The 26,611-nt window shown below is 42.0% G+C and overlaps 2 protein-coding genes and 1 long non-coding RNA gene across 4 annotated transcripts; 1 reads left to right on the top strand and 2 right to left on the bottom strand.

Moving 5' to 3' along the window:
* Positions 1-84: 84 nt before the first annotated feature.
* LOC131125849 (uncharacterized) lies at positions 85-904 on the bottom strand. Its single transcript, XR_009129074.1, has 3 exons — positions 540-904; positions 383-479; positions 85-293 (listed from the first exon to the last, which is right to left on the bottom strand). It is a non-coding gene; the product is annotated as an uncharacterized LOC131125849 (long non-coding RNA).
* On the top strand, positions 315-11,508 carry LOC131125847 (regulator of nonsense transcripts 1). The gene is made up of 25 exons (XM_058067768.1): positions 315-663; positions 896-1,032; positions 1,203-1,292; positions 1,466-1,633; positions 1,708-1,888; positions 1,997-2,158; positions 2,239-2,323; positions 2,458-2,556; positions 2,679-2,787; positions 2,922-3,081; positions 3,287-3,405; positions 4,172-4,336; positions 4,415-4,529; positions 4,599-4,742; positions 4,884-5,097; positions 5,442-5,559; positions 5,863-6,019; positions 6,090-6,232; positions 6,319-6,493; positions 6,570-6,651; positions 6,792-6,953; positions 7,018-7,256; positions 7,355-7,474; positions 7,584-9,331; positions 9,448-11,508. Exons 1-23 carry the CDS (start codon positions 499-501, stop codon positions 7,469-7,471), a joined length of 3,306 nt encoding a protein of 1,101 aa, XP_057923751.1. The 5' UTR covers positions 315-498; the 3' UTR covers positions 7,472-7,474; positions 7,584-9,331; positions 9,448-11,508.
* Positions 9,241-26,611, bottom strand: LOC131125848 (homer protein homolog 3-like). Of its 2 annotated transcripts, none has more exons than XM_058067769.1 (9): positions 26,272-26,611; positions 20,685-20,841; positions 18,372-18,503; positions 18,200-18,304; positions 14,785-14,918; positions 13,022-13,178; positions 12,195-12,302; positions 12,009-12,089; positions 9,241-10,441 (listed from the first exon to the last, which is right to left on the bottom strand). In XM_058067769.1, exons 1-9 carry the CDS (start codon positions 26,292-26,294, stop codon positions 10,256-10,258), a joined length of 1,083 nt encoding a protein of 360 aa, XP_057923752.1. In that variant the 5' UTR covers positions 26,295-26,611; the 3' UTR covers positions 9,241-10,255. The 2 variants fall into 2 exon arrangements, with proteins under 2 accessions (XP_057923752.1, XP_057923753.1); XM_058067770.1 differs by having other exon boundaries at positions 14,785-14,897.

The raw sequence follows: 26,611 nt of genomic DNA, 5'->3' as shown, positions 1-26,611 counted from the left end.
AGTCACCCTTCGGGAAAAAAACAGCAATCACTATTAAAAATCGATGTAAATTAATATAAACATCAATTCCTTTCATGAACAAAATTTATTGGAATGAAATAATTCAGAGCAAGTGCAGTGTTTATTTTCGTCACAATATAGAGGGCAGGTGACTTCTAAGAACTGACCTTGATGAATAAACTTAGTCTGAGTTTTTAAATAGAGGGCTGTAATGACGTCAATACGACGTTCCAATTCACTTCGCTCGTGTCCTCTGGCCTCCTTTCCTTCCCTCGTCTCCTCCGAATTACTTCCTGTGGGAAACAAGTGGTCGTGAGGAAGAAGGTTACAAAAGCTAAATAGGACGCTGCCATCGTCAAAGCCCTCAGTTGCTGTAGCTCACCGCCAGTGTTTGTCACTCTGTCATCCACACTTTTCCTCGCTTTCGGCATAATTCTTGGACAGCGGCCGCGTGTGGTTTATTTATTTTAAAAATACTCCTACCAGGACAACAAAAACATGAGTGTGGAGGCGTACGGGCCGAGCTCACAGACTCTTACCTTCCTGGACACCGAGGAAGCAGAGCTGCTGGGAGCAGACACTCAGGGCTCTGAATACGACTTCACCGATTTTACCCTGCCGAGCCAGACCCAAGGCCAGACCCAGAGCCACCTAGACCACCAGGTGTGTGTCGGTAACCCGTCTCGTTTGTTGTCAAATGTCAGTTTTCTACTGTGTTTACACAAAATGCTAACTGGCTAACGTTAGCCATCAACATCAACTAGCCACGTCCGGTTAGCATGATGACGTTTTCAATCTGTCGCCATGCTTTTATCTTGGTAGTGAACTAGCACAGTTAGCAAGACAGGTTTTAATCTTATATTTCCAGTAATATTGTTTGATTGTGTATCCCTAGGTTAACGGCCCTGGAGGTATCCTGCAAAATGGAGACGACCCTGTGGTCAAAGCTAGTCAGTTGCTGGCAGAGTTGAACTTTGAGGAGGATGAGGAGGACACCTACTATACTAAGGACCTCCCTATACATGCTTGCAGGTAAAAACAGAAACATCAGATTTATTATGTATGCTATCTAGCTATTTGATTATGCTTTTACTGCCATCTTATTGTACTGTATAAGTTGCAATGTAAAAATGCATTCTTGTAGCTGTATATTTTAAACTGGAATAAGTGCAATACTTGAATTATACTGAATTATATTTTAGTTACTGTGGGATTCACGATCCAGCATGTGTGGTATACTGCAACACCAGCAAGAAGTGGTTCTGTAATGGCCGTGGAAACACCTCTGGCAGGTATGTATTTTCATTTATAGGAATCATGTACTGCTGATATTTTACAAATCCTGGATAAATGAGAAAAGTTACAGCTTTGCAGATTCGCTAATAATGTGTTATTGTCGTAGCAGAAGTGCAGCACACACAACACATCCTCCACTTTGTGTATTCGTTGTCATTTCAACCTCTAGTCACATTGTGAACCACCTGGTGAGAGCAAAGTCCAAGGAGGTGACCCTGCATAAAGATGGCCCGCTGGGGGAAACTGTGCTGGAGTGCTACAACTGTGGCTGTCGTAATGTCTTCCTGCTGGGCTTCATCCCTGCAAAGGCTGACTCGGTGGTGGTGCTTCTGTGCAGGTTAGGCTGCTGGTGCAAAACTGTGGTCAATAATTAAAACCGAACCAAAAATGGCATGTTTGTTTGCTACCCAGACAGCCATGTGCCAGTCAGAGCAGCCTCAAGGACATCAACTGGGACAGTTCCCAGTGGCAGCCTCTCATTCAGGACCGCTGTTTCTTGTCTTGGCTGGTCAAAATTCCCTCAGAGCAGGAGCAGCTCAGGGCCCGTCAGATCACGGCCCAACAGATCAACAAGCTAGAGGAGCTCTGGAAGGTACTACTATCCTGGTGTGCAGGACGCACACCAGGATGCACATTTTTTTTGTCCTGTACTTCATCATTTACCTACATGTCTGTGTGTATTTATTTATGTTCTTGCCAGGAAAATCCTAGTGCAGCCTTGGAAGACCTGGAGAAGCCAGGCGTGGATGAGGAGCCTCAACATGTTCTGCTACGCTATGAGGATGCCTACCAGTACCAGAACATCTTTGGTCCTCTTGTCAAGCTGGAGGCTGACTATGATAAGAAGCTTAAAGAGTCACAGGTATCACTTTTACACGGTAATCGTCTCTGGTGGGATACTGTGCTTATTAAGATTTTCAATGTGTTTTGTTTTTTTTGCAGACTCAAGACAATATTACAGTCAGATGGGACCTGGGTTTGAATAAAAAGAGGATTGCTTATTTCACTCTGCCTAAGACAGACTCGGGTGTGTGTTTACAGTTCAGCATCATGCCACGTTTAATTAACTCATGTGGGCTTTACTTGAGATTATTTTTATGACTAAAGTGTTCAATATTAATACCTTTTTTCTTTATCTTCCCTGCTCTCGCTCGAGAGCAGATATGCGACTGATGCAAGGAGATGAAATCTGCCTGAGGTACAAAGGGGATCTGGCTCCTATGTGGAAAGGCATTGGACATGTCATCAAAGTCCCTGACAGTATCCTTTATGAATGATGCCAACAATGTTGTTCAGCGGCTAGTCCATTAGTCTGCATTGTTGAAAAATATTGAGTATTTAATCAGAATTTGTCAGGCTTTCCCTTTACTTGTTGCTCTAAGACTACGGTGATGAGATTGCCATCGAGCTGAGGAGCAGTGCTGGCGCTCCAGTGGAGATCCCACACAACTTTCAAGTGGACTTTGTGTGGAAGTCCACATCCTTTGACAGGTAGCAGTTTGTCTCTGTCAAATAATGTACGTATATATCTCAAGCAAGCCAGCATATTAATGCTTATGAGGTTTGCATTAAGGCCTGGCTCGGAGATCTGCAATGCAACTTTATTCTGGTTGTTGTCACGACAGGATGCAGAGTTCTCTGAAGACATTTGCTGTGGATGAGACCTCCGTGTCTGGTTACATCTACCACAAACTGCTTGGCCACGAGGTGGAGGATGTGGTCATCAAGTGTCAGCTACCCAAACGCTTCACTGCGCAAGGACTGCCTGACCTCAACCACTCCCAAGTAAGAGATAAAATGTCATTTTATTGACTTGCAATATAATCCCAAGACCAGGATTTTGTCATTTTAGCAATAATTATAGGATGATAGCCGCACTACGTTATCTTATGTTTACCCATAAGTTAGGTGGAAAAGGTAGTTGTGAAACTGCATGCGGACATCCAGCAGGGTTTGTGTGAATGTGTTTATTTATTTAATTTTTACACAGGTGTATGCAGTAAAGACAGTGTTGCAACGCCCCCTCAGTCTGATCCAAGGTCCGCCTGGCACTGGAAAGACGGTGACCTCTGCCACCATCGTGTACCACTTAGCCAGACAGGGCAATGGGTATGACAGTGTTTTTTTTAAGGGTGTGAAAAACATTAAAAAAGGCTCTAATAACCTATAAAATAAAATAAAAAAACGGGGTTAGCGAGCAAATCAAACGCTCCTTTTGTTTGACTCATAACTTTTCCCTGAGCTCATATGTAAGCAAACACGGGACTTCTTAGTTAGTGTTTCAGAGGGAGACATTTCACTATATGCTATGCAAACATGCCACCGAGAAAAAACATTGAGCTTCAACACATCAAACCTTATCAACCACCTGAAACACCAGCATCCATCAATCCATCTTCTACCGCTTATCTGAGGTCCGGTCGCGGGGGCAGCAACGTAAGCATGGAATCTTACGTCCACCTAATCCAGCTCCTCCCAGAGGATCCCAAGGCTTTTCCAGGGCAGTTGAGAGACAGAGTCTCTCCAACATGTCCTGGTTTTTCCCCCGAGGCCTTCTACTCGTTGGACGTGCCCTGAACACCTCCCCAGGGAGGCGTTCGGGAAGCACTCTGACCAGATTCTCTCAGATAACTCTGCTTCTCATCCTTTTTCTAAGGGAGAGCCCAGCCACCCCAGAAAACATGGTATGGTATTGGACAAATCTTCGCGTACAGTTTGTCAAATACAACTTTGTTTGTGTACAAGTAGACAATTAAATCTAAATGTAAAAAATAATATATAATGTTGTTTGTATCGGTCTCGAGAAGAAGGACGTTATTGGTATCCACTATTTATCTATAACCTGCATTTTATGTTCCTCTCCTGTAACCTCCAGACCAGTCCTGGTGTGTGCTCCCAGTAACATTGCTGTGGACCAGTTGACAGAGAAGATCCACCAGACTGGACTCAAAGTGGTGAGACTGTGCGCCAAGAGCAGGGAAGCCATCGACTCTCCCGTGTCTTTCCTGGCTTTGCACAACCAGACACGTAACATGGACAGGTAATGCAGTTTTTAAGAGCATTAGTTTGGTGGACCGCCGTGCTGCACCTGGGTCTCACACCTTTTTTATTTCCATAGTATGCCAGAACTTCAGAAACTCCAACAGCTAAAAGACGAGACTGGAGAGTTGTCTTCCTCTGATGAAAAACGTTACAGGGCTCTACGTCGCACTGCCGAGAGGGAGCTGTTGATGGTATGAAAACCTGACCACTAAGTTGACTCTCCTAGTGGTATCTCACTGGTCCGGTTTGATCCTCTGTAGAATGCTGATGTGATCTGCTGTACCTGTGTTGGGGCCGGTGACCCCCGTCTGGCTAAGATGCAGTTCAGATCAATCTTGATAGATGAGAGCACACAGGCAACTGAGCCAGAGTGCATGGTCCCTGTGGTCCTTGGAGCAAAGCAGGTACCAGCCATATTTGTCCTCCTGGTTGCAGGTGATGGGGATGCCGTGTACGTGGAATGAAACTGATTAATAACATCACAAGATGTTTGTTCATCTGTAGTTTAAAATCATAACTTGACAAGGTGACCTCTATCTCCGTAGTTGATTTTGGTGGGTGATCACTGCCAGCTGGGCCCGGTGGTGATGTGCAAGAAAGCAGCCAAAGCAGGACTGTCACAATCTCTCTTTGAGCGTCTGGTAGTTTTGGGGATTCGACCAATCCGTCTGCAGGTTCAGTATCGCATGCACCCGGCCCTCAGTGCCTTCCCCTCCAACATCTTCTATGAAGGCTCACTGCAAAACGGAGTCACTGCTGGTAACTATTTAGTTGGAACCATAGCAATCCCAATTGTGGCTTTCTTTTTTTCAGCCTGAATTTATGATACTTTGTGTTTTATTCGCTATGGTTATTTACATTTATTAAACCTACGGCTTTAGAAGTATTTGAAATTCATCAGTGGTACTTCAATGTGGAATAATAATTCCACATTGAAGTACCACATTTTACCACTAGGTGTTGCGCTAGACTCAGCAGCCACATTTGAATAGTGCATAAGACTAGCAACAGTACTCAAAACTCCTAAACCACATTGAAGCAAAGACTGTCAACTGTACAATAAGGACGACATTCAACATATCTTTGTATTTTTCTCTGTTTAGGTGACCGTGTGAAGAAAGGCTTTGATTTCCAGTGGCCGCAGCCTGACAAGCCCATGTTCTTTTATGTCACTCAAGGCCAAGAAGAAATCGCCAGCTCTGGAACATCGTACCTCAACAGGTGTTGTACTCCTGTTATATCTGCACTTTCCGATTAGATTACATGTTTGAAACCAAAAAATCTAGGAACACCACCAGCTGACATAGGTTACCAGTAGTGGTTAGGAGCTCAACTTTGCCAAATCACTATCATTTGCTGACAACATACTAACGGGTATTTGCGTGTTACATTGGCGTAGCTTACATACTCTGCTAACATTCAATTGTTGTCGCCCTCTTGGGAGCTGGAGGAACGTGCTGCATACATACAGTCCAGTTAATGAATGCCATACGCACTCGTGAGAATCTAGTCTTGTTCACACAGAACTGAGGCAGCTAATGTGGAGAAAATAACAACGAGGTTGCTGAAGGCTGGAGCCAAACCTGACCAGATCGGTATCATCACCCCATACGAGGGGCAGAGGTCCTACTTGGTCCAATACATGCAGTTCAGTGGATCCCTTCACACCAAACTATACCAGGTATGTGGATAAGTGTCTCTGAATGGTGAGAGAAAGATGTTACCTTCATAAAGTGTATTTCCTTTTGCAGGAGGTGGAGATTGCCAGTGTAGATGCATTCCAAGGCAGAGAGAAGGACTTCATCATCTTGTCCTGTGTGAGGGCCAATGAGCACCAGGGCATCGGATTCCTCAACGATCCACGCCGTCTTAATGTGGCACTCACAAGAGCCAGGTGGGGGGAAGAAAATACACCGGACTGTTGAATGAGTGTTTTCCATCTCAACACTGATGGTGTGTGCCTGCGTCTACCATATGTAGGTACGGTGTGATCATTGTGGGGAATCCCAAAGCTCTGTCCAAGCAACCCTTGTGGAACCACTTGCTGAACTACTACAAGGAGCAGAAGGTGCTGGTGGAAGGGCCCTTGAACAACCTGAGAGAGAGTCTCATGCAATTCAGCAAGCCCCGCAAGCTGGTCAACACCATCAATCCTGTCAGTTCACTGATTTTCTTTCAGAAAATATTTCTTTTCAGATGCTAAGAGTTTGTCCTGTTATTTGATTTTACAGGGAGGGCGATTCATGAGCACAGCCATGTATGATGCCAGGGAAGCCCTTATTCCTGGATCTGTTTATGATCGCAGCAGCAATGGTGAGCACTTGGCTAAAAACACCAACATTCTTGTTTTTGGAAGATGATAGTGGCTGTAGTTCACACTGTGTTCACTAATATGTGTGTGTGTGTGTGGAGTAGTGGCAATTGGGCATAAAAAAAGACTTGTTCCGTTACAGGGCGTACATCCAACATGTACTTCCAGACCCACGACCAGATTGGAATGATAGGTAGTGGTCTGAATCCCATGACTTCCCTGAACATCCCCATTCCCTTCAGCCTCGTCATGCCCCCTATGCCACCTCCTGGGTACGTCGGTCAGGTCAATGGACCGACAGCAGGTGAGATTTGACAGGTTGTGTGACTTTGCGATATGAGAGGCGTGTAAACTGAGCTCTTCTGCAGGTCGTGGAGGTGGCATGAAGGGAAAAGCTGGTGGAGGGGGCGGCACTCGAGGTAGTCGCCAGAGAAACCGCAGCAACATGGGGAACCACAGCGGAGGGGGCCATATGAGTGGCAGCCAGGCCAGCCAGGACCTGGGCTCCCAGCCCTTCTCCCAGGGGCCTCTGACCCAAGGCTACATCAACATGAGTCAGCCGTCACAGATGAGCCAGCCTGGGCTCTCCCAGGCGGAGCTTTCCCAGGTTTGATCAGCGTGTTGTCGCTTGTGTTTGAGCTGTGCAGACCATTTTGTTGCTTTTCTGAATATCTGATGTTTTTTTTTCCGTTTGTTTCATCATAGGACAGTTACCTAGGAGATGAGTTCAAGTCGCAAATTGATGTGGCGCTATCTCAAGACTCCACCTACCAGGGGGAGCGAGCCTACCAGCATGGTGTGACTGGACTGTCCCAGTACTAGACTGTAAGCACTTGACTGTATATATATATATATATATATATATATGTATATGTGTGTGTGTGTGTGTGTGTGTGGTCTTTTGAAAATCTGTCTTTTTTTGTCTGTCTCCTAGCTTGCTGAAAGGAGCTTGGCCTGTGTGAGCTCAGTTCATCAGAATTCAAAATCTGGGTGATAACAAAAAAGAACAAACAAGGATACCCGTTTTCCACCGCTACACCACTGTGTGAAAGTAACAGGAGCGAGAAAACCAACCAATCACAGGAGAGGAGAGCAAAGATGGAAGCACAGCGAGGGGGCAGCGTGCCAGGCTGACGCAGGAGCGAAGGCACTGCTTCCTTGCACGCGCCAAGGCAAGCCCAAGGAGAAAGCTGGCGTCTTTGGCTTCAGCGCTGTTGGAGGGACGAGACCTTTCGCGGGTTTGCGAAGAAGAGGAAAGCTCTATTTGGTTGACAACTGGAGGGCGGGGGTGTACTGTGTAAAATCTGGCCCTTGTGTGCCCCTGAATCCCTCGAGGATCTCCAGCCTGTCTGGTTGCACACGATGCTCCAAAAGCTGAGAAAGATGGAGGTGTCTCACACATCTGTCCTCCTAGCTAACTGCCCTACAGGATGAGACACAGAGCGAGGGGACACAAGGGGGGAACTTTTTCCAAACTCCCAAGTCTTTGGCTATTCGAGTGAACTCTTGTCACCGGACATTTGGGGATCACAAAGCCACTGCTCATTCACACAAAGCTTCTCTGTAAAGAACATGTGGTGGAATCAGCTCTTTAAACACCACAGACCGTTTGTTCTTCTACATCCATCGTTCTACCAGAATGACGCTGCTTGTTTTGCTTTAAAGCATGAAGACCCTCACGGCTTGTGGTACTAATATAACAGGACTCATAAAGAGAATGTATACGAGACCACCATCTAATGTAAGGTTATGCCGCAGCTGCCCTACTAAATTAACAGCATTGGTAATTACCCAAATTATTTTTATTTTTATACGTCAGTAGGGAGAACCTGTTAAAATGAAACAATATTATTTTGCAAAAGGCCTGAAGAAATTGTCAAGCACATTATTTGTTGATTATAGTTATTTAGGAGTAAACATAGTTGTAGTGTTTGAGTGTTACACTTGATTCCTTTCTGACTTTTCCAATTTGGATATAAAAAGGTGATTTGAGTTTTCTTGTTTTTCACGCATGCGGAGCACTGTACTCCCTCCGAGACACCCCACCGTATTTCGACTCAAATGCCGTGTATTAAGGCTGCTCTAGTTGTTGTGTTTCCAGATCATTTGAATCCATCAGAGTTGGACCATCTTCAATAACTTTGTCTCATCTTTGTGTTTGTTTTGTACTGTGGTTGCTCGTGTTCTTACTTTTTATTATTCTACATTCATCTCAGTATTACTATATTGATTGTCATCTGCATATATTGAGTTGCTACATCTAACAGATCTTTTCAGCAACACACACGTTTAGCATGCTATATTATGGAAACATTCAGATGCACGTCTTCCCCGAGAAGAGCTTCTGTTGTGATTTCATGATTTATCACATTGATTTCTGATCCTATATTATTCCTGTCACAGGGTTGCATTATTGTGATTTTTGTCCAATAATGGATAGTGATTGTTCTGATTGTGCTCAGAAATATACAACTATTGGAAAATTATTATTTTTTTCTTTTTGCTTCTCTGTTTGAGTGATGCTTTGATTGTTGTAGACTTTGATGTTTGCTGTGGTGGTGTTGGTGCAGACAAAGTGCATTTGAGCGTGTTCTTGGCTTTTATTTTTCATGACAACAGCTCAGTAACAACGTGTGAGAAACAACCGCCATGACGCTCCGCCACCATCCTTGAAATAGAACAGTAAGGCTTGATAGAAATGTTCACCTATACAGGCTGCATGGTTTATTAGAAACACTCGTTGACAATCTTGCTCTTCAATGGATGCACTGTTGACCCACATGTGACCTTGTCCGCAGATGGAGGTAACATGCAGAAGACAAGGCCTGAAGTATCCCTAAAGTCCTTGAAAGCATCACAGCAGCGGTCTAAGAAGATGCGGTGGGCGCTTTAAAGTATGTTTCTTATCAGCAAGTTAAACTTAAGCTGCACTGTGCCTTATTGATTACGTCATTTGGAGAACACTTAATGACCCTTATCTGAATTTAGCATTTACCCTAATGTGAGTTCTAGCGCTAACGAGGCATACAGGCTGCTCAAACTCTCAAAATGTTGCTCTTTGGTGTCTTCATTCACATAGTTTAAGTTGGGCACCCTTACCTCACCAATAGCCATTTTCCCCTACCCACTTGACCTTGATCATTTATTTCAACCATGCTGTCTTATTGCAGCTGCATAATGCATGAAGCACTACACGCACACAATCAGGCTGTTAATGCAGTATTCATGTGTGCTTGTGTTGACAGGGCAGTCCATCATGTCTCATTTTGACTGCGTATGCGACACCACCACCACCACCGGTTCCTTGGTCATAAATACAGTAAAACAAGGCCTCTTATCAGTCAGAATAACAAATATGCAGTTTCTTCGATCCTAAACTTGTACTACATGTAAAACAAGCACCGGTTGTCCTAAGTATATACTATATGTTGCACTTGTAAGTAAGCAGTTACCTTGAAGTTATTGCATTGTTTCCCATTTAAGCAACACAAAGCGCAGATGGGTAAAAACATGTAAGTGCTGCGTAGGCCAACATCTAGAATATCGTGAGTCCTTGTCCAGCTCCATCTTCACGTTTTTCATTTTCCTACTCCTCCTCCATTCGCATTATTTGTCGATGAGCTTCACAAGGCTCTGGCGGAGGTCATTGAGGTCAAAGATCTTGATATCTAGAATTTCGATGGCCCTCTGAAGCTCAGTGTCCAAGCGATCTCGTTCGTCCAGAGAGTTGCTCAAGTTTTGCTCCGTGTTCTGGATGCGTCGCTCCAACTCGGAATTACGCATCTCCACTTCCTGTAGAAGAATAGAAGCCGTCACAGTAATGTCAAATGTGGTGCTGGGCACATCACTTCATTTAGGTCGAGTGCGATCCAAAACGATAGCTTTATGCCAGTTGAGCAATCATTTTATTGTTGTATTTGTACTTGGCAGTGATGTGGAGCTTTAGTATTTAGGCTTCAGATTGATATTATTTTCATTTAAAAATTAAAATCATAACTCATGCTTGCGCACTTGCTCAGTATTGGATCAACATTTTTTTTCCTGCTTTTCCCTCCAGGTTACTGATCTTATTTAAGGACAGGAAGAAAAGCTTTGACTCCCTTAGCCGCCACTTGGTTTACATGTCTGAACCTGTAGACCAAGTTTAGACTGTATGTAGATATGATGAGTATTGATTAAAACGTTTCTCATTTGGACAAAAGCTGTATGGTGAGAACAGGGCAGCCAGATTCCAACTATGACATGGCTACTATGGATGATGGTAATACAGTCATATAGAAGCACACAAACAGTACTTTCGCCAAACATGGCAATCCCAATCAGTGAGTGACGTGGCTGTTTTTCCCCCCCATCAGAGTTAAATCAGCTGCTTGCTACTTGTTGATGTCCAAGGAGAATCTGTAGTAATTCTACATTTGATCAACCTACGTACATTCAGGCTTGTCCACACAGTTGATCACCGAGCAGTTCTAGTGAATCTCATTGATTTTGGCTAAGCACCAGCTTAGCTTGTACTTTCCTTAATGTTAAAATCTCATCTCAATTTCAAGAAAAAAGGTGAAAAAGCGCATTATTAAATTCCGTCTTTGCTCTGCTTTCCCCCTTTTTGCTGTTTTTTTTACCCAAAAAAATAACGTCAACATCACTGGTGGTGGAGGATGCATCATGGTTTGGGGATGTTTTGCTGCCTCAGGGCCTGGACAACTTGCAATCATTCATGGAAAAACGAATTCCAAATTCAGGATGTTTTACAGGAAAACCTGAGGCCGTCTGTCAGACAGTTGAAGCTAAAAAGTGGATGGATGCTGCAACAAGACAATGATCCAAAACACAGAAGTAAATCAACTTCAGAATGGTTTCAGAAGAACAAAATACACGTTCTGGAGTGGCCAAGTCAAAGTCCAGACTTGAACCCCATTGAGATGCTGGAGCATGACCTCGAGACAGCGATTCATGCCAGACATCCCAGGAATCTGATTGAAGTACAGCAGTTTTGTAAAGAAGAATGGACCAAGATTAGTCCTGATCGATGTGCCAGACTGATCTGCAGCTACAGGAAGCGTCTGGTTGAAGTTATTGCTGCCAAAGGGGGGGGGGCAAAATATTAAATGTGATGGTTCATTACTTATTCCTCCCACTTCTGTCATTGTTTGCATGCTATCCTCATTAAAATATGAAATCCTATAAATGTTTGGGTGGTTTTAGTTCAAGCAGATAGTTTTTTCATGTGTGTGATTTTGACAAAGATCAGATTTGATGATGGTTTTATGCAGAAATGTGAGAAATTCCAAACGGTTCCGATACTTTTTCATACCACTGTAATTACCAATTGGCTGTAGTGTCTTGATATCACGCTTACCCGTAATCTGTGTATGGCTTGATCTCTTTCACGTTCCATGTCATGGTATTCTGACTTTTTGCTTTGCAAAATGTGAATTTCCTGCCAAAAAAATGTAAAACATGTATTTACATACGGTGTACAGCATATTAATGTACGAGTAGTATGCTGGTCTTAGACACTGTATAGGTCAGCATGTGTACGGACCTCGTCTTTGGCCTTAAGAAGAGCCTCCAGCTCCTCTAGGGACTGAGTCAGTTCATCCTTCAGCAGGTCACTAGGGCCGTGACCCCCATGGGCTTCCAGGTCAGCCACCTTCCAACACACACACACAAGTTAAGCTAAGCTAAGTATGCTTTTCTATTGATAAAAATTTGTAGAGGCATAACATTTGACCTTTCAGTGAGATACTGCAATACAACTGGACTATATTTACACATCACTTCCTACTTTAAAGAATGCAACGTTGTGATCAACAGGTACTGAAGTGTACTAAAAATCCACCTTTTTAAAAGCAGATTTTCAACATGTGCTCGAGAGCAGCAGCAAATGCAAGTAAGGGTTGAGATGAGCAGATGCCATCTCCCTCTGGTGATCTCTTTTTTTTTTTTTTTTTGTCCCCTCCTAAGTGGGCCAGTGAAAGTAGGATATGGCTGTCCTACAAACTCCTCTTACTCTCGCACCACCACAGAGACGTGAGCCATTTTCAGCCACCTGGCCGCCCGTCCTGAGAGGGAGCGTCTCAATCAAGTAAGATAAACTTTTAAAAGGCCTGAAATTGCTAACAGATGCTGTAAATGAAGGAGCAGAGGATCGATACTTTAATTGAAAGGTATCACATTTTGTAAAGCCTTTATTGATGGGGAACGGGGGGTAGAACATGAATGGCGATTGAATTGTAAATTGTGATTTAATATAGAACTTGTGACCTTATTTAGCACCAACATCACATGACATTACATCGTAGATGACCTCCTTAAAGGCTTCCTCATGCAGTCCGGGGACGGTGACCTTGACACGTGTTGTGAACTGACCTGTTCTCTGAGCCTCTCTGTTTCCTCCTGATACGCTACCAGCTGTTTCTTCCACTGCTCCACGTTCGCGTTGGCCTCGTGCAACGCCGCCACTAACTTGGAGTTGCTGTCCTGCAGCGTGAAGAGCTCCGCCTCTAGGTTCATCTCGCAGATAGACCTGAAGGCAAAATGAAAATAGCTTGAAGGTAAAAAAACCCTTTCATCTGATTGTCCTCACATTCGGCGTCTTACAGGCGGAGAAACAAATCAATTGCGGCAGCAAGGTCATTTTTTTCACATTGCTTTGAAAATTGTAATTAAACCATGACATGAAAATATGGTCAATACCCGCTGAGAACACAGCTTGTAAAGTCAATGTAAGCGGTGATCGATTGCAAGCTCAAATCGTACCAGAAAAAAAACAGATTCTACACTGTTGTGAGGTGCAGCATCTCTTTTAGAGCATTTTGGTAGGTGTTATGAGCAAATCATATTTGGTGATGTATTCCTTGGGTTGTAATTGGGAGACTGGAATTTGCAGTTCAAAGTTGAAGCAAAACAGCCCCAGACCATTACACTACCACCAACATATTTTATGCTTTTTTCTGAAATGTTTTTTTATGCCAGACGCCTAACAAGTTTAACTTTTGTCTTGTCAGACCACATTTTGTATTTTCCCAAGGTTCTCGAGGATCATCAAAATGTTTGGAGCCTATCCTAGCTGTCTTTGGGCGAGAGGCGGGGTACACTCTGGACTGGTGGCCAGCCAATCACAGGGCACATATAGACAAACAATTTTCTATGCTGCTTGTCCTCCAATTAAATACACTGCTGAAATGAAATGCATTATGGGAAACCTTTGTTTAGTTTTTCCATTTCAAGCTCATATTGGTACATGTTTGTATATTTATTAGGTATACATTTTGAATGTTAAGTTGCTATGTGATGAGTTTAGTGTTCTATGTAAGATGACACTGTGACTCAGATTGTTATCTTGAGTAATTTTCAATGGATTAACAAGCTCGTTGTGAGGGTTTTTTTTCGTAGCCCATGCTTGGCTCCTGTCAAAGAACTGCCTAATCCTTACGGACTTGTGAGTGCCACAATATTAAATTTTATGACGTGGACAGGCGCGACTTACATGACTTACTTATATGTACAAATCTGTTTTTTCCTCTAAATGGTATACCTTATGATATACTACATTGTCATTTTCTACACCTTTCTCGATAAATCGGGCATATTCAACCACAACAGTCATTTATTTATCCATCCATATTCTATACACATATAGACAAACAACCATTCACACTCACATTCATACCTATGGACAATTTGGAATTGCCAACATGTGTTTTTGCAATGTGGAAGGGAACCGTGGCACCCGGAAAAAACACCCACACACACACCAAACTCCACAAGTGGAGAATCAAAACCATTTGTTTGACGATGTCCAACATTTTAGTGTAACAAACATGCAAAAAATGCTGAATCAGGAAATAGGCAAAGACTAATGTGCTTTTTTGGTGAAATTTATTCTGAACAAACCCATCTTGTTTGTCCAAGGTCATCGTCAGTGTTTGCTGTTTCAAAAGTTGAAATTATTTATAGTTTCTATTTGATCAGGAGCAAAAAGCATAGCGAATATAAAGTTGACTTTCAGACTGCTTCAAGCAAATGACCAAACAGAAACTAAACTATCTTCTCTTTCATGAATGAAGACGTTTTCATGGGAATAAGATTGGACTCCTTGAAGTCAAACGTGTGTGTTTTTTGTGCGTTACCCCTCAGAGAGCATCTTCTTGATGCGCTCCTTCTCAGAGGACAGCGTGATGTCGGCACTTTGACTGCGGAACAGCTTGTCCTCTGGCCCGTTAACACACATGACTGGAGGAGACTGGAGGTCATCGGAGAGGTCCTAAGGAACACATCAGTAAATGCACTCTAACAAACACACACACACACACATGCATCTCACAACACCAAACATACAAGACAACACAGACAAAAATAGACTTCTGCACCATGATGTGAGCTCTGTAGGTCTTTGGAAGCAAACAAACTGCAGCCTCGTACCATTCGTGAGTCTGTTTTCATTTTGTGTGTTTAATTTGATGTTAAAAAATGACTTTTGTTCAGTGCAGTCAGACAAGATGTATAGTTTTCGACACCACACATAAATAGATAGCATTATGTTACCGCCATGCACACATAAAACATTTATTTACGTTCTAATGTCAGCAGTTAAATCAGTCATCAGTGAAAACTCTCACCTGTGAGAACTAGAGGTGAAATCCATGAGGTAGTAAAAAAACAAAACAAAGAAACATCAGTCCATCCTGCGTAGTTGGGTGAACACTATTTCAAGAACCACTATGGTATGGTTGATGTTTGTTCCCTCTATAGTTGGAACCTACTGTGACTCTGATGCAATCAAACGTCAGTTTTCATATGTTCCTGTTTTGGCATGACTCAAAACAACTCGGTTTTCATACACTGTCTTGGTTAGCATACAGTACGTACATAACTAGCCAGTCCGTACCCCGCATCTTGCCTGAAATCAGCTGGGATAGGCTCCAGCATACACGCCCGACCCTCGTGTTTCAGTTTACATCTAAACTTTTGGAACAAATGAATGATGAAAACCGAGGTTTTGCTGTACTATACAGTTGTTATACTGATATTGTTGATACCAGAGTATCGATATCGTTTCATTCATTAATTTTCTACCGCTTATCCTCACGAGGGTTGCGCGGGTGCTGGAGCCTATCCCAGTTGTCTTCGGGCGAGAGGCGGGGTGCACCCTGGACTGGTCGCCAGCCAATCACAGGGCACATATAGACAAACAACCATTCACACTCACATTCATACCTATGGACAATTTGGAGTGGCCAATTAACCTAGCATGTTTTTGGAATGTGGGAGGAAACCGGAGTACCCGGGAAAAAAAACCACGCATGCACAGGGAGAACATGCAAACTCCACACAGAGACGGCCGAGGGTGAAATTGAACTCGGCCTGTGAGTGTAACTGTGAGGCCTGCGTGCTAACTAAGGATCGACTGATACATCGGCCGGCCGATATATCGGGCGATATTGGCGTTTTTTTCCTTGTATCGGTCAATACGCGCGTGGAGGAGCAGTCATCACATCGATGCGAGATAAATTTAAATTAGGACAGAAATGTTTTGCACATGGTTGAATATTTAATATTAATATTTAATATTAACTAATATTAATATATTAATATTTAATATTTAAAGTTGATAATGCCGTTTAAATGTGTGTTTAAGAAAGCTAAATCCTACTGTGTTCAGTGTTTACATTTCAATAAATATTTTTTTAAACATGAGACCTGTAATATTTGTTATCATGGTCATTTTTTTCATGTAAATTGAGGGATCAAAAGCAGTATCGACCACAAATATCAGCCCAAGCAAAATCGGCCATCGACTAAGGGTGATGGAAAAAAATCGGTATCGGCATCGGCCCCAAAAAAACCATATTGGTCGATCCCTAGTGCTAACCACTCGTACACCGTGCAGCCCCTCGGTATCACTTTATTTACTCAAATATTTGTGTGTTTTTTGTTCAAATATATAGTGTGTAATATAGTGTGTATGTATACAGTAATCCCTCATTTAATCGCTGTAAATTGGTTTCATACCCGACAGAATATTTGTAGCACCCCCCACCTCTAGCTGCTTATTTTAAAAGCTGAAAAAGCCAAGTCATTTCAGTGCAGTGTTTCAGTGTTAGTGCAGACCTGCCAACGTGTACAAACTTATTGTACTCAACATGCAATTTGACTCTTGAATACGTATTTTCCTGGAAATAAAATAATTGCTGCTTTAGTGTGTGGCAACTTTCAGCGAAAGCACCGAACTCTTAACAGTATCATTGATCTTAAGTGAGGGGATACTTATTCCTAAGTGATTGTCGTCACTGAGAGCCGACGGTGTACGAGTGTGAGGCCTGAAGAGGAAGCAGCTGATGCTGAGCGGCACGAGATAATTTTACCATCGTCCTACATTCCTCACTGTCGCTCCCCTATGAGATAAGCGACCCAGTTCATTTTTCTTTCCCTCTGCTTCATCCCTCCTTCCGTTCTATTGCAGCAGTCCTGTCGAATAACTGGACACAGGTGCGTTCAACTATTCTTGGCCTGTGCTCGCAGTATTGTCTCATCCCTGAACTACCCAAAGTACGCTCGTTGGCTGCAATATCTAGTATATCTTCTAATATTATTATACCTGCACAATCCAATGCACCACACTTGATTGAAAGAAATTGAAAGAAATGCAGAAGGTGTATCTTCAGTGACATATTGCAGCAAAAGGGCTTTGTAGGACTATAGGAGGTTTGCCACCAGCTGCTTATAATTATCTGCCTTGTAGTTTCCAAGCAACTCTGATGATAAAGTCAATTTCTGTCACTCCAGACATATTAAAATGAATGTATTGGAATGTGCAGACAGGCTTTCTGATAGAAGTGTATATAACTTTATTTAAGACACACTGTATTTTGCATAAATATCCTATTTTGAGGCAATACTGTATCTGTACTGTAGTACTTTTTCTTTATTATTTATTATGCGGCGGCACAGCGGTCGAGTGGTTAGCGCATAGACCTCACAGCTAGGAGACCAGGGTTCAATTCCACCCTCGGGCATCTCTTTGTGGAGTTTGCATGTTCTCCCCGTGCATGCATGGGTTTTCTCCGGGTACTCTGGTTTCCTCCCACATTCCAAAAACATGATAGGTTAATTAGCCACTCCAAATTGTCCATAGGTGTGAATGTGAGTGTGAATGGTTGTTTGTCTATATGTGCCCTGTGATTGGCTGGCAACCAGTCCAGGGTGTACTGCGTCTCGCCCGAAGACAGCTGGGATAGGCCCCAGCAGCCCCGCGACCCTCGTGAGGAAAAGCAGTAGAAAATGAATGAATGAATGAATTTATTATGCGCTCCACGCATGGGAGGCGTCAAACGACATGACTTGGACTTCAAGTCAAGCCTATGACTTGACTCGGCACATATTGAGGCCTGACTCAAGGCTTGAGATTAAAGAGTTGAGACTTACTTGAAACACTGACTTTCACCCCCTCCCCCCTCCTCTCTGCTATTACTATTAAGATTAGCATATCAGCATCATTATGTTGTGTTATGTGTCATGTTTGGTTTGAAAAAGTCGATTACTCACCTGAGGTGCAGCAATGTTGAGGGCGGTGTTGGCTAGTTCTTTATCTTGGGACTTTTCTCTGGCCAGACGAGCTGCATCCTTCACCTCTTTGAACTTCTCTGAAAACTTGTCAGATATGATGGCATCATTAATGAAACGAGTCAAAATTTAGCCTTCAATGAGCTGCTTTTACCTGGTGTAGCTGTTGCTCCGTAGCAAAGCCCAGACCGTAGACAGTGTTGGCTCTGCTGTCGGCCCACTGACCAAACTTCTGGGACGTCTTAGTAAATGTCATACTTGGGGTAACGATACAGTTGATAATTGCCTACAGGGGAAAAACATCATCTCAGGTTGGATTCTTCAGTAAAAGTCAAAGCTGCTTGGCTGATGACTCAAAGACTTCAGAGAATATCATAACTACACAAGTACATAAATAGAGAAGATCTGAATCTCTGTTTTCTCCGGGTACTCCGGTTTCCTCCCACATTCCAAAAACATGCTAGGTTAATTGGCCACTCCAAATTGTCCATAGGTATGAATGTGAGTGTGAATGGTTGTTTGTCTATATGTGTATAGAATATGGAGGGATAAATAAATGACTGTTGTGGTTGACTATGCCCGATTTATCAAGAAAGGCAAAAACAGATTTGTACATATAAGTATAACCCACACTGGTGTGTAAGTCGCGCCTGTCCACATCATAAAATGGAATATTGTGGCACTCACAAGTCCGTAAGGATTAGGCAGTTCTTTGACAGAAGCCAAGCATGGGCTACAAAAAAAAAAAAAACTCACAACGAACTTGTTAATCCATTGAAAATCGCAGGATGTCATTACTCAAGTCACAGTGTCATCTTACATAGAACACTAAACTCATCACATAGCAATGTATACCTAATAAATATACAAACATGTATCAATACGAGTTTGAGATGGAAAAAAAACATTAAAAAACTTTTCCCATAATGCATTTCATAATGTAATGTATTGTATTGTATAATGTATTTAATTGGAGGACAAGCAGCATAGAAAATTGATAAATGCTGCCTCTGCCAACAGAGGGAGGCTGACGTCATTGCAGCGCCCCTATGAAGGCATTGCTCATACGCAATGCATTATGGGAAAACTTTAAAAAGAGCTGTTAAACTCATATTGGTACATGTTTATATATTTCTAAGGTATACTTTTGAGTGTTAAGTTGCTGTGTTATATTGTCACCGGAATTTATAGTAATTAATTTACAATTTGACTGATTATTTTCTTTTAATTATTCAAATGTTCCTGTACGGTGATTTGTAATGGATTCAATGATGTTTTAAATAATTGACTTGATATATTATAATTATTATTAATTATATTATTATTATAAATGATTATAATTTTTTTTATTATTATTATAATATATTATAACTATTATTGTCAAATTATGTTGGCGCTGCAAACATTGAATATCGATGGTTTTAGGACATTTTAAAACACTGTCACTGGGTATTTCTGTCAGATTGTATCCCACTTTATCCCAAAACAAACATTGCTGTAGTGTGGATGGTCCTCAGTGACTACGGAGGAGAATGCCAAATGTTAGCTGCAGCACATGCGCCAGGTTCATCAGTCTCAGGAAAGTGGATGAAGCCAATTCATCCCCCCCTGAGCACATGATGAAAAGATATTAGAGCAAACCTATTTATAAAGCTTGTGACGTAATCTCCATGTGCCGCCATAATGGCCCTGACTTCAAATCCTGACACCGCAGGCCAGGGAAAGCTTTAGAAGACGCTTTTTTCGCTCTCTGTCCTTAGTACTTTCCTTTCCAGAAAATGATTACATGACCTGACTGCGTTGACATGGCTGACATAACACGCTGGATGCAAGCGACGTGGTTGCCGTAGCATGCTTGGATGCATTCGGCGACCAAGATTACGCTCGCAAGTAAAGACATGGGGCTCTGGCAGGGATTGGGCTGTTGATCGGACAACTGCCACCACTACGTACGTACAGCCTTCTGAGAGGCAAGAATGTGGGTCAGACTGGGGGTGCAAAGAGATGAGATAAACCCCCTGCCCTCCTCCCTATGTGACCTTTATAATCTAAATCCAGAGAGCGGCCAGAGGAGCGTTCTGTTGGATTATTGACACTGACAGTATCGTAACGCACAGCTTTTCAATGTGCGGCACAGTGAGACCCGCCTCAGAGAATATAATACTCGTGGGGGGCTCCGCTGCTCCCTAAAAGTGTTTTCTACACTATTTATTAATTACCTTGTAAGAGTCAATGCAAGAGCTTAAAATGTTGTCTGCAAAAATAATTTTTAGAAGCATTATTGACATATTTGGTTTGTTTTAAGCACAATTATTTTAAAAAAACCTTGCAAATTGAGGGATTTTTTATAATTTCTCAGTGAATGCCACAGGAAACGTTAAAAAGTAGGCACTGACTGCGTATATTATAAGAATAAACATATTCCATCTATGTTATCTACATTCAATGTGACTTTGTGTTCCCCGACCTTGGTGCCACCCACGCTGATGATGCGGTAGACGTTGCGGTTGGAGTCATAGAAGAAGGACACGGTGACGGCATGCTTGCTCGCAGGGATCCAGTTCCTCTTGGTGGCCGGATCGATCTGGAAAACATGAGCCCGAGTGCTGAAGATGGGCTGCTCTCTGGAGGAGAAAGATACAAGGACGATGATGCAAGTGCAGGAGATACTTGGATGACTGGTAAACACTATTTTCCAAATTTACCTATTCATTATTATTTAAAGAAATGAAAAAATGTTGAAATCAAATAACCTAATTTGCTAACATGAATGGAAAACTCCACTTTTTTGTCATCCATAATCCTTGTGTAGTTTTTTGTGCATTCTAAAGAGATAAACAGACATAAAGGGAACAACTGCACATAATGGGACGCACCGATGGCTTCTGGAAAAAAACTTAAAAAACGCACCATTTACATAATGCGACCAGCCTATTTAGTGGCCTATCTGCCCTAATCTGTTTTATCCATCCATCTTCGTCTGCTTATCCGAGGTTGTGTCGCAGGGTCAGCAGCCCTGCCTTCCCCCCTCCCCTGCTACTTCATCCCGCTCCTCCTGGCCGATCCCAAGGTTTTCCCAGACCAACTTTTCCCTCGTCTTTTTAACTTTTTAACTCTACCTGTACATTGTAAGACGCTTGCTTACATGAAAGTAAATGTAAAACCCTGCATCTCACATACACAGCCTCACTAGCATGCTCTGCTAAACTACTCTCACCCAGCTCGCTTCCATTCACGCTCTTTAGGTTTTTGTCTCCAGATTAGAAAGTAGCCATAAATTAGCCGCACTGCCGTATAAGAGGCAGGGTTCAAAGTTTAAGAAAAAAGTAGCAGCTTATACAACAGAATTTGCGGTATATGTACGTCCAACTCATAACACGCCTGTTGTAATGGTAATGGTAATGGTTTTATTTCATTTGAACATGCATCAGATTACAATTGAGTGCATCCCATAATCAGTTCCCAGTTCCACATATCCAAAAGGAGTAGGAAGAAGCAAAGCTTATTAAATCCTACCCCTCCATCTGGTACTTTTACAATCAGTAACCGTTAAATTTGTTCACTTCCTGCTTTCTTAATATAATTTTAGGTTTTTTGTTTTTTTTAATATATATATATATATATTTTTTTTTTTTTGTCAAATCAGTTCCCAGTTCCACATGTCCAAAAGGAGTGGGAAGAAGCAAAGCTTATTAAATCCTACCCCTCCATCTGGTACTTTTACAATCACTGTTACATTTGTTCACTTCCTGCTTTCCATAATACAGTTTAAGGTTTTTTTTGTTTTTTTGTGCGTTCATCCTCATAACAATATTAATAATAATAATATAATTGATTTTTATAGCGCTTTTCAAGGTGCTTCTCATTTAATCCATAATTCAAATAAATGTACTTGTAGTATTTTTTAGCTTAATTGCATTTTCAGTTTCATTTGAAACAGTGAATACTTAATATAAAGTATATTTCATTTATCTTTCCCCCCAGTCATGTTCGCTGTGAGCCTCACGGTGTCACAAGAGGAAACATTTGACCTAATTCATCAAGGATCCTTCTGCTCTTCATCACCAGCATGTTGCGTGAAAGAGGCCAAGTATGACCGTGGTGAAAAACCAGGACGCTTCTTCCTCCTACGTGTGAACTGATGTTCTCAGGAGAACTGTTTTTTTGTGGCCAGTCATAAAAGTACATTTAGATCTGACCCCATTAGTGACACAAAAATCCAATTGTATATCTTCTACTATGGGAGATCCCAATGTATGAAAGGACCGGCATTAACTGTCTTTTGTTTCCTTTGGTCTCCATCAGGCACACATGCAGACTGTCGTTGGTGTCTACAAAGACTGTAGACGTGGAGAGAGGTATTTCCGTAGCCAACGCACTGCAGTCTGATGACCTATGTTATAATTCTTCTTCTCATCCCACTCTAATCCTCTCTGTGGTCAGTGGATCTGCTTTTTGCCCCCCCTTTATTGCTCTCATCTGATCTGAGGTCTGACTGGACCAACACACACACATACTACACACACTTGACAAAGTCAGATTTTCTTCCGAGTTCATTAACACCCCCCCCTCAAAAAAAAAAAAAACAAAAAAAAAAAACCCAACGGTATTCCCAGCTAAAAGCAAATCAGTGATTCTCAACCAGACGGAACCCGAAAATATTTTGACTGGGCCATGGACAGCTCGTCAAAAATCATGTTCTAATAACGTTAATCCGTTACAGACACCCAAAATAAAAATGGACAAAAAAAAATGGACTATATTGTTGATGGTGACTTCCCGTACTTTCTGGAAGTTCAATCAAATTCAACATTTTCGCCTCGAGTGCAATACTGTACAGAAACTGAGACCGTGGACAAAATCTGAGGCGACTAAAATGGTTGACTGTACAGTGGAACCTTGGTTAGCGTCATGAATTTGCTCCAGAAGGTCCGACTCTAACCAAAACAAACTTTTTCCCATAAGAAATCATGTAAATCCAATTCATCCAAATGCATATTAATGATGGCTGAACGGAATAAATGAACATTTACTTTTACCTTCACTCACTGAAGATGTGATTTTTGACGTTAGTATTCCCAAAGACACTACATGGATACCATCTTTCTGTTTTGCCATGAGTTATTTCTGGAATTCTATAGAATTTGTCAATCCCATATCACATATAGACAAACAACCATTCACATTCATACCTATGGACCATTTGGAGTTGCATGTTTTTGGAATGTAAACTCCACACAGAAATGCCTAAAAAGGGAATCGAGAACCCAGGTCTTCCCCATCTCCTGACTGTGTGGCCAACATTCTAACCACTCAACCACCGTACAGCCCTATTTGAACTGTCATATAAGCAAAAAATATTTGTCTCAAAGTGAAAGTTCTGCTTGAATTGTATCTTTTCACAAAAAGCTGTTTTTTTGTTTTAGTCAGGAACTGATATTTTCCTAAAACTTACCTATGTTCTACTGCTGATTACTAAAGAACGGAAAAAGGTAGAAACAAAGCTTTACTTTCCAAAGAAAGACATTTGATCCAAACTGGAGACAGCTGGGATAGGCTCCAGCATGCCCGCCACCCTCGGGACGATAAGCAGTGGAAAATACATTAATGGATAAACCAGAAGGAATTTAATGGTGACTAGTCCTTTTTGGACTACTGTGTTTTTTTCTCTGCGTGGCCACCGTCACACAAAAGAATAAGAATAAAAGATATCATGCGCGACCTTATATAAGAATTCATCATTTATAAAAAGAAGTAGCCAGGGAAGAGAATGGCACGCTGACATTTAATTCAGTCATGAAGCTCAAGGAAGCAGTGGAGCTTAAAGCCATTTTAAAAGGCCACCACATCACATATCAAACTGCACTTTCCTGACTTTTAGTGCCAAGTGTGCTCAGGCTTACACTAATGCAGCCTCCTACGAATCCCAGGGTGCAATGCTGCTGCTGGCTCTTCATTCCACCTCCTCAACTCCTCCATTTATTCACACAATGCTTGGCTTTTTTGCTTATCACTGATGACTATGGATAGGATTTGGACATATTTGATGATCAATTATGGGCGAAATGAAGTTTCTTTTAGGGGTGCGCCGATCGGCTACCAATCAGTATCGGACGATGTCAGTGAAAAAGCACGGTATCGATATCAGCCCATTAATGCTTCATAAAACCGATCCCATCCAGAACCGGCATGTCTGTCGTGTGTGGGACTTCCCGCCTTTGACGGACGAGTGCCGACATTTTGTCTCCTCTCCGGGATGCCGAGGGCACAGAAGGCGTCTGCAGTTCTGAAGCATGAGTCTTATTTATGTCTTAAATTACTTATTTACTCTAATTTTGTCTACTACATTGGGTAATAAAGGTGATGATGGAGTGTTACGTCAGTCAGAGGGCTCTAATAATGTTTAAAAAAAACAGTTTAGAAGGTTATAAAGAGGTTTACTATGCTCTAACTCTGAAAATACTTATACTTCAAATACTGAAAATACTAGTAAATTCACTTAGCACGATTGGTCTGGAACTAATTAGCCACAATAACTAGGGATTACTGTATAACAATGCGAACTGTTCCAGAATTGGGGATGCAAACTGTTGGACTAATTGGTCAAAGAAACAGCCCCATTTCTTATAGTGTTTAGGTGACATGGGCCAGCACTACTGATTCTGAAGGCCCTGGCACACTGACATGGCTGAACTCCAACAAACACGTACAGGAAACAGTGCAGCCGAGAGGCAAGATACAAATGGAAATATAAACACTGGAATGTAAACGTTAAATTTAGATCAACGCTTCTGATGGCGTTTAGGCCAGCAGCGAAGGCTTTGCTGGCCCTGACAACACCTCACTTATTTCTTACAAAAATGGGGCAACATCCCCCCCCACACCCACAGATAATAGTTATGTATTTATTGACAGTTTTTACCCCCAACAAAGCCTGGCACACAGAGGTAAATTATTATTTTGAAAGGATTTGAACATTTACACTTTTATGCTCAATATACTGGACCTCAGCAAATGAATGTGGCTTCAGGGAGGTGTTAAAGCCCAGGGGTCTCAAACTCAATTTACTTGGGGGGCCACTGGAGCTCGGGTCTGGGTGAGACTGGGCCACATCAGGTTTTAAAAAAAAACAAAACGCATTTATTAAAAACAAAAAAATTAAAAAAACGTTGCTTTGGTTCCGATTTTCTACAAGAAAAGCTCTGATAAAACATTCCACTGTTCTCAAATATCTTACTTTTTATTTTTCTACACAAAATAAGAAAAATAAATAAACAAATCAAGAATAAAGAAAATCAATCAGTAATAAATAAATAAATATAATAAAAATAATAAAAAGGCAAATAATAAAAACTTAAGAAACCACATATAGTTGGTGGGTAGACAAATTATTTTTTTCAGATTAAAATGAACAAAGCATTATTAGAGCCCTGTAGACATGACAAAACACGACTATAGTCACATTTATACTCTTTTTATTTACAACATATTGCGCAACTTGCAGGGTCTTGAGACACATGCTAACTCGCAAACTAGAGAGCTAGCGACCTAAACGGTAGCCTTCAAGTTATTTCCTTTCAACTTAAATAGCCAAAAACTTACCACTTCCACACGGGTAGGGAGGACAACTATTAACAGTTATTTAACCTTTAACATGAACATTAATCAAACGTAATAATTTTTTCTGGGTACATGATACCATACAGCATCCATATCAAAGTTGCGCGGGCCGCACTAACATTAAACTTCCGTATCAAGGCGGGGGCCTCAAACTGGTGTCCTGCGGGCCACATTTGGCCCGCGGGCCGCGTGTTTGAAACCCCTGTGTTAACGCATAACAAAGCAAGATAGTAACTGAGTGGATGCTCCAGGAATTAGTGAAGCCATTCATCCTACAGCACTTGACCCTCACGGCTCAGCTTTTTAAGCTTTTATTACCACAGTTTTACAAAAATATATATTAGTGAGCCATACATGAACATACGCCAGTCATTCTATATTTCCTCAAATGTGGCGTTCATAAACCAAAGCCAGGAAAAAAAAGAATATCTTACCTTTCTCTGTGATGAGGAAACATCTTGCAAAGTATTTGAGGCTTCTTCTCTAAGTAGAAGAATGGTAAGTTAATTTTCTCTCATTTCCACTCGTTTTCCATAACTCTCCCCATGTCGTTACGGTAACTTCTGATTCCGCTGTGGCTCCACTTTGCAAAGATATTGATATTCTTTCTGCTCTATTCTCCAGGAGAATAACAACAAAGGGGGCAGCGGGTCACTGCCGCAGCACCCTGCTGTGACACCAGAGTATTAAAGCCAGCAGAAGGTGAGCAATTTGGCACAAAATAAGCCTCCTTCTCCCTCTCTTTTGTCTCCGAGGTCCGTCCTGCTGCACAGC

This window comes from Doryrhamphus excisus, chromosome 3, assembly GCF_030265055.1.
Source record: "Doryrhamphus excisus isolate RoL2022-K1 chromosome 3, RoL_Dexc_1.0, whole genome shotgun sequence".
In the NCBI taxonomy this organism is placed as follows: domain Eukaryota; kingdom Metazoa; phylum Chordata; class Actinopteri; order Syngnathiformes; family Syngnathidae; genus Doryrhamphus; species Doryrhamphus excisus.
This window is presented reverse-complemented; position numbering and strand designations above follow the sequence as displayed.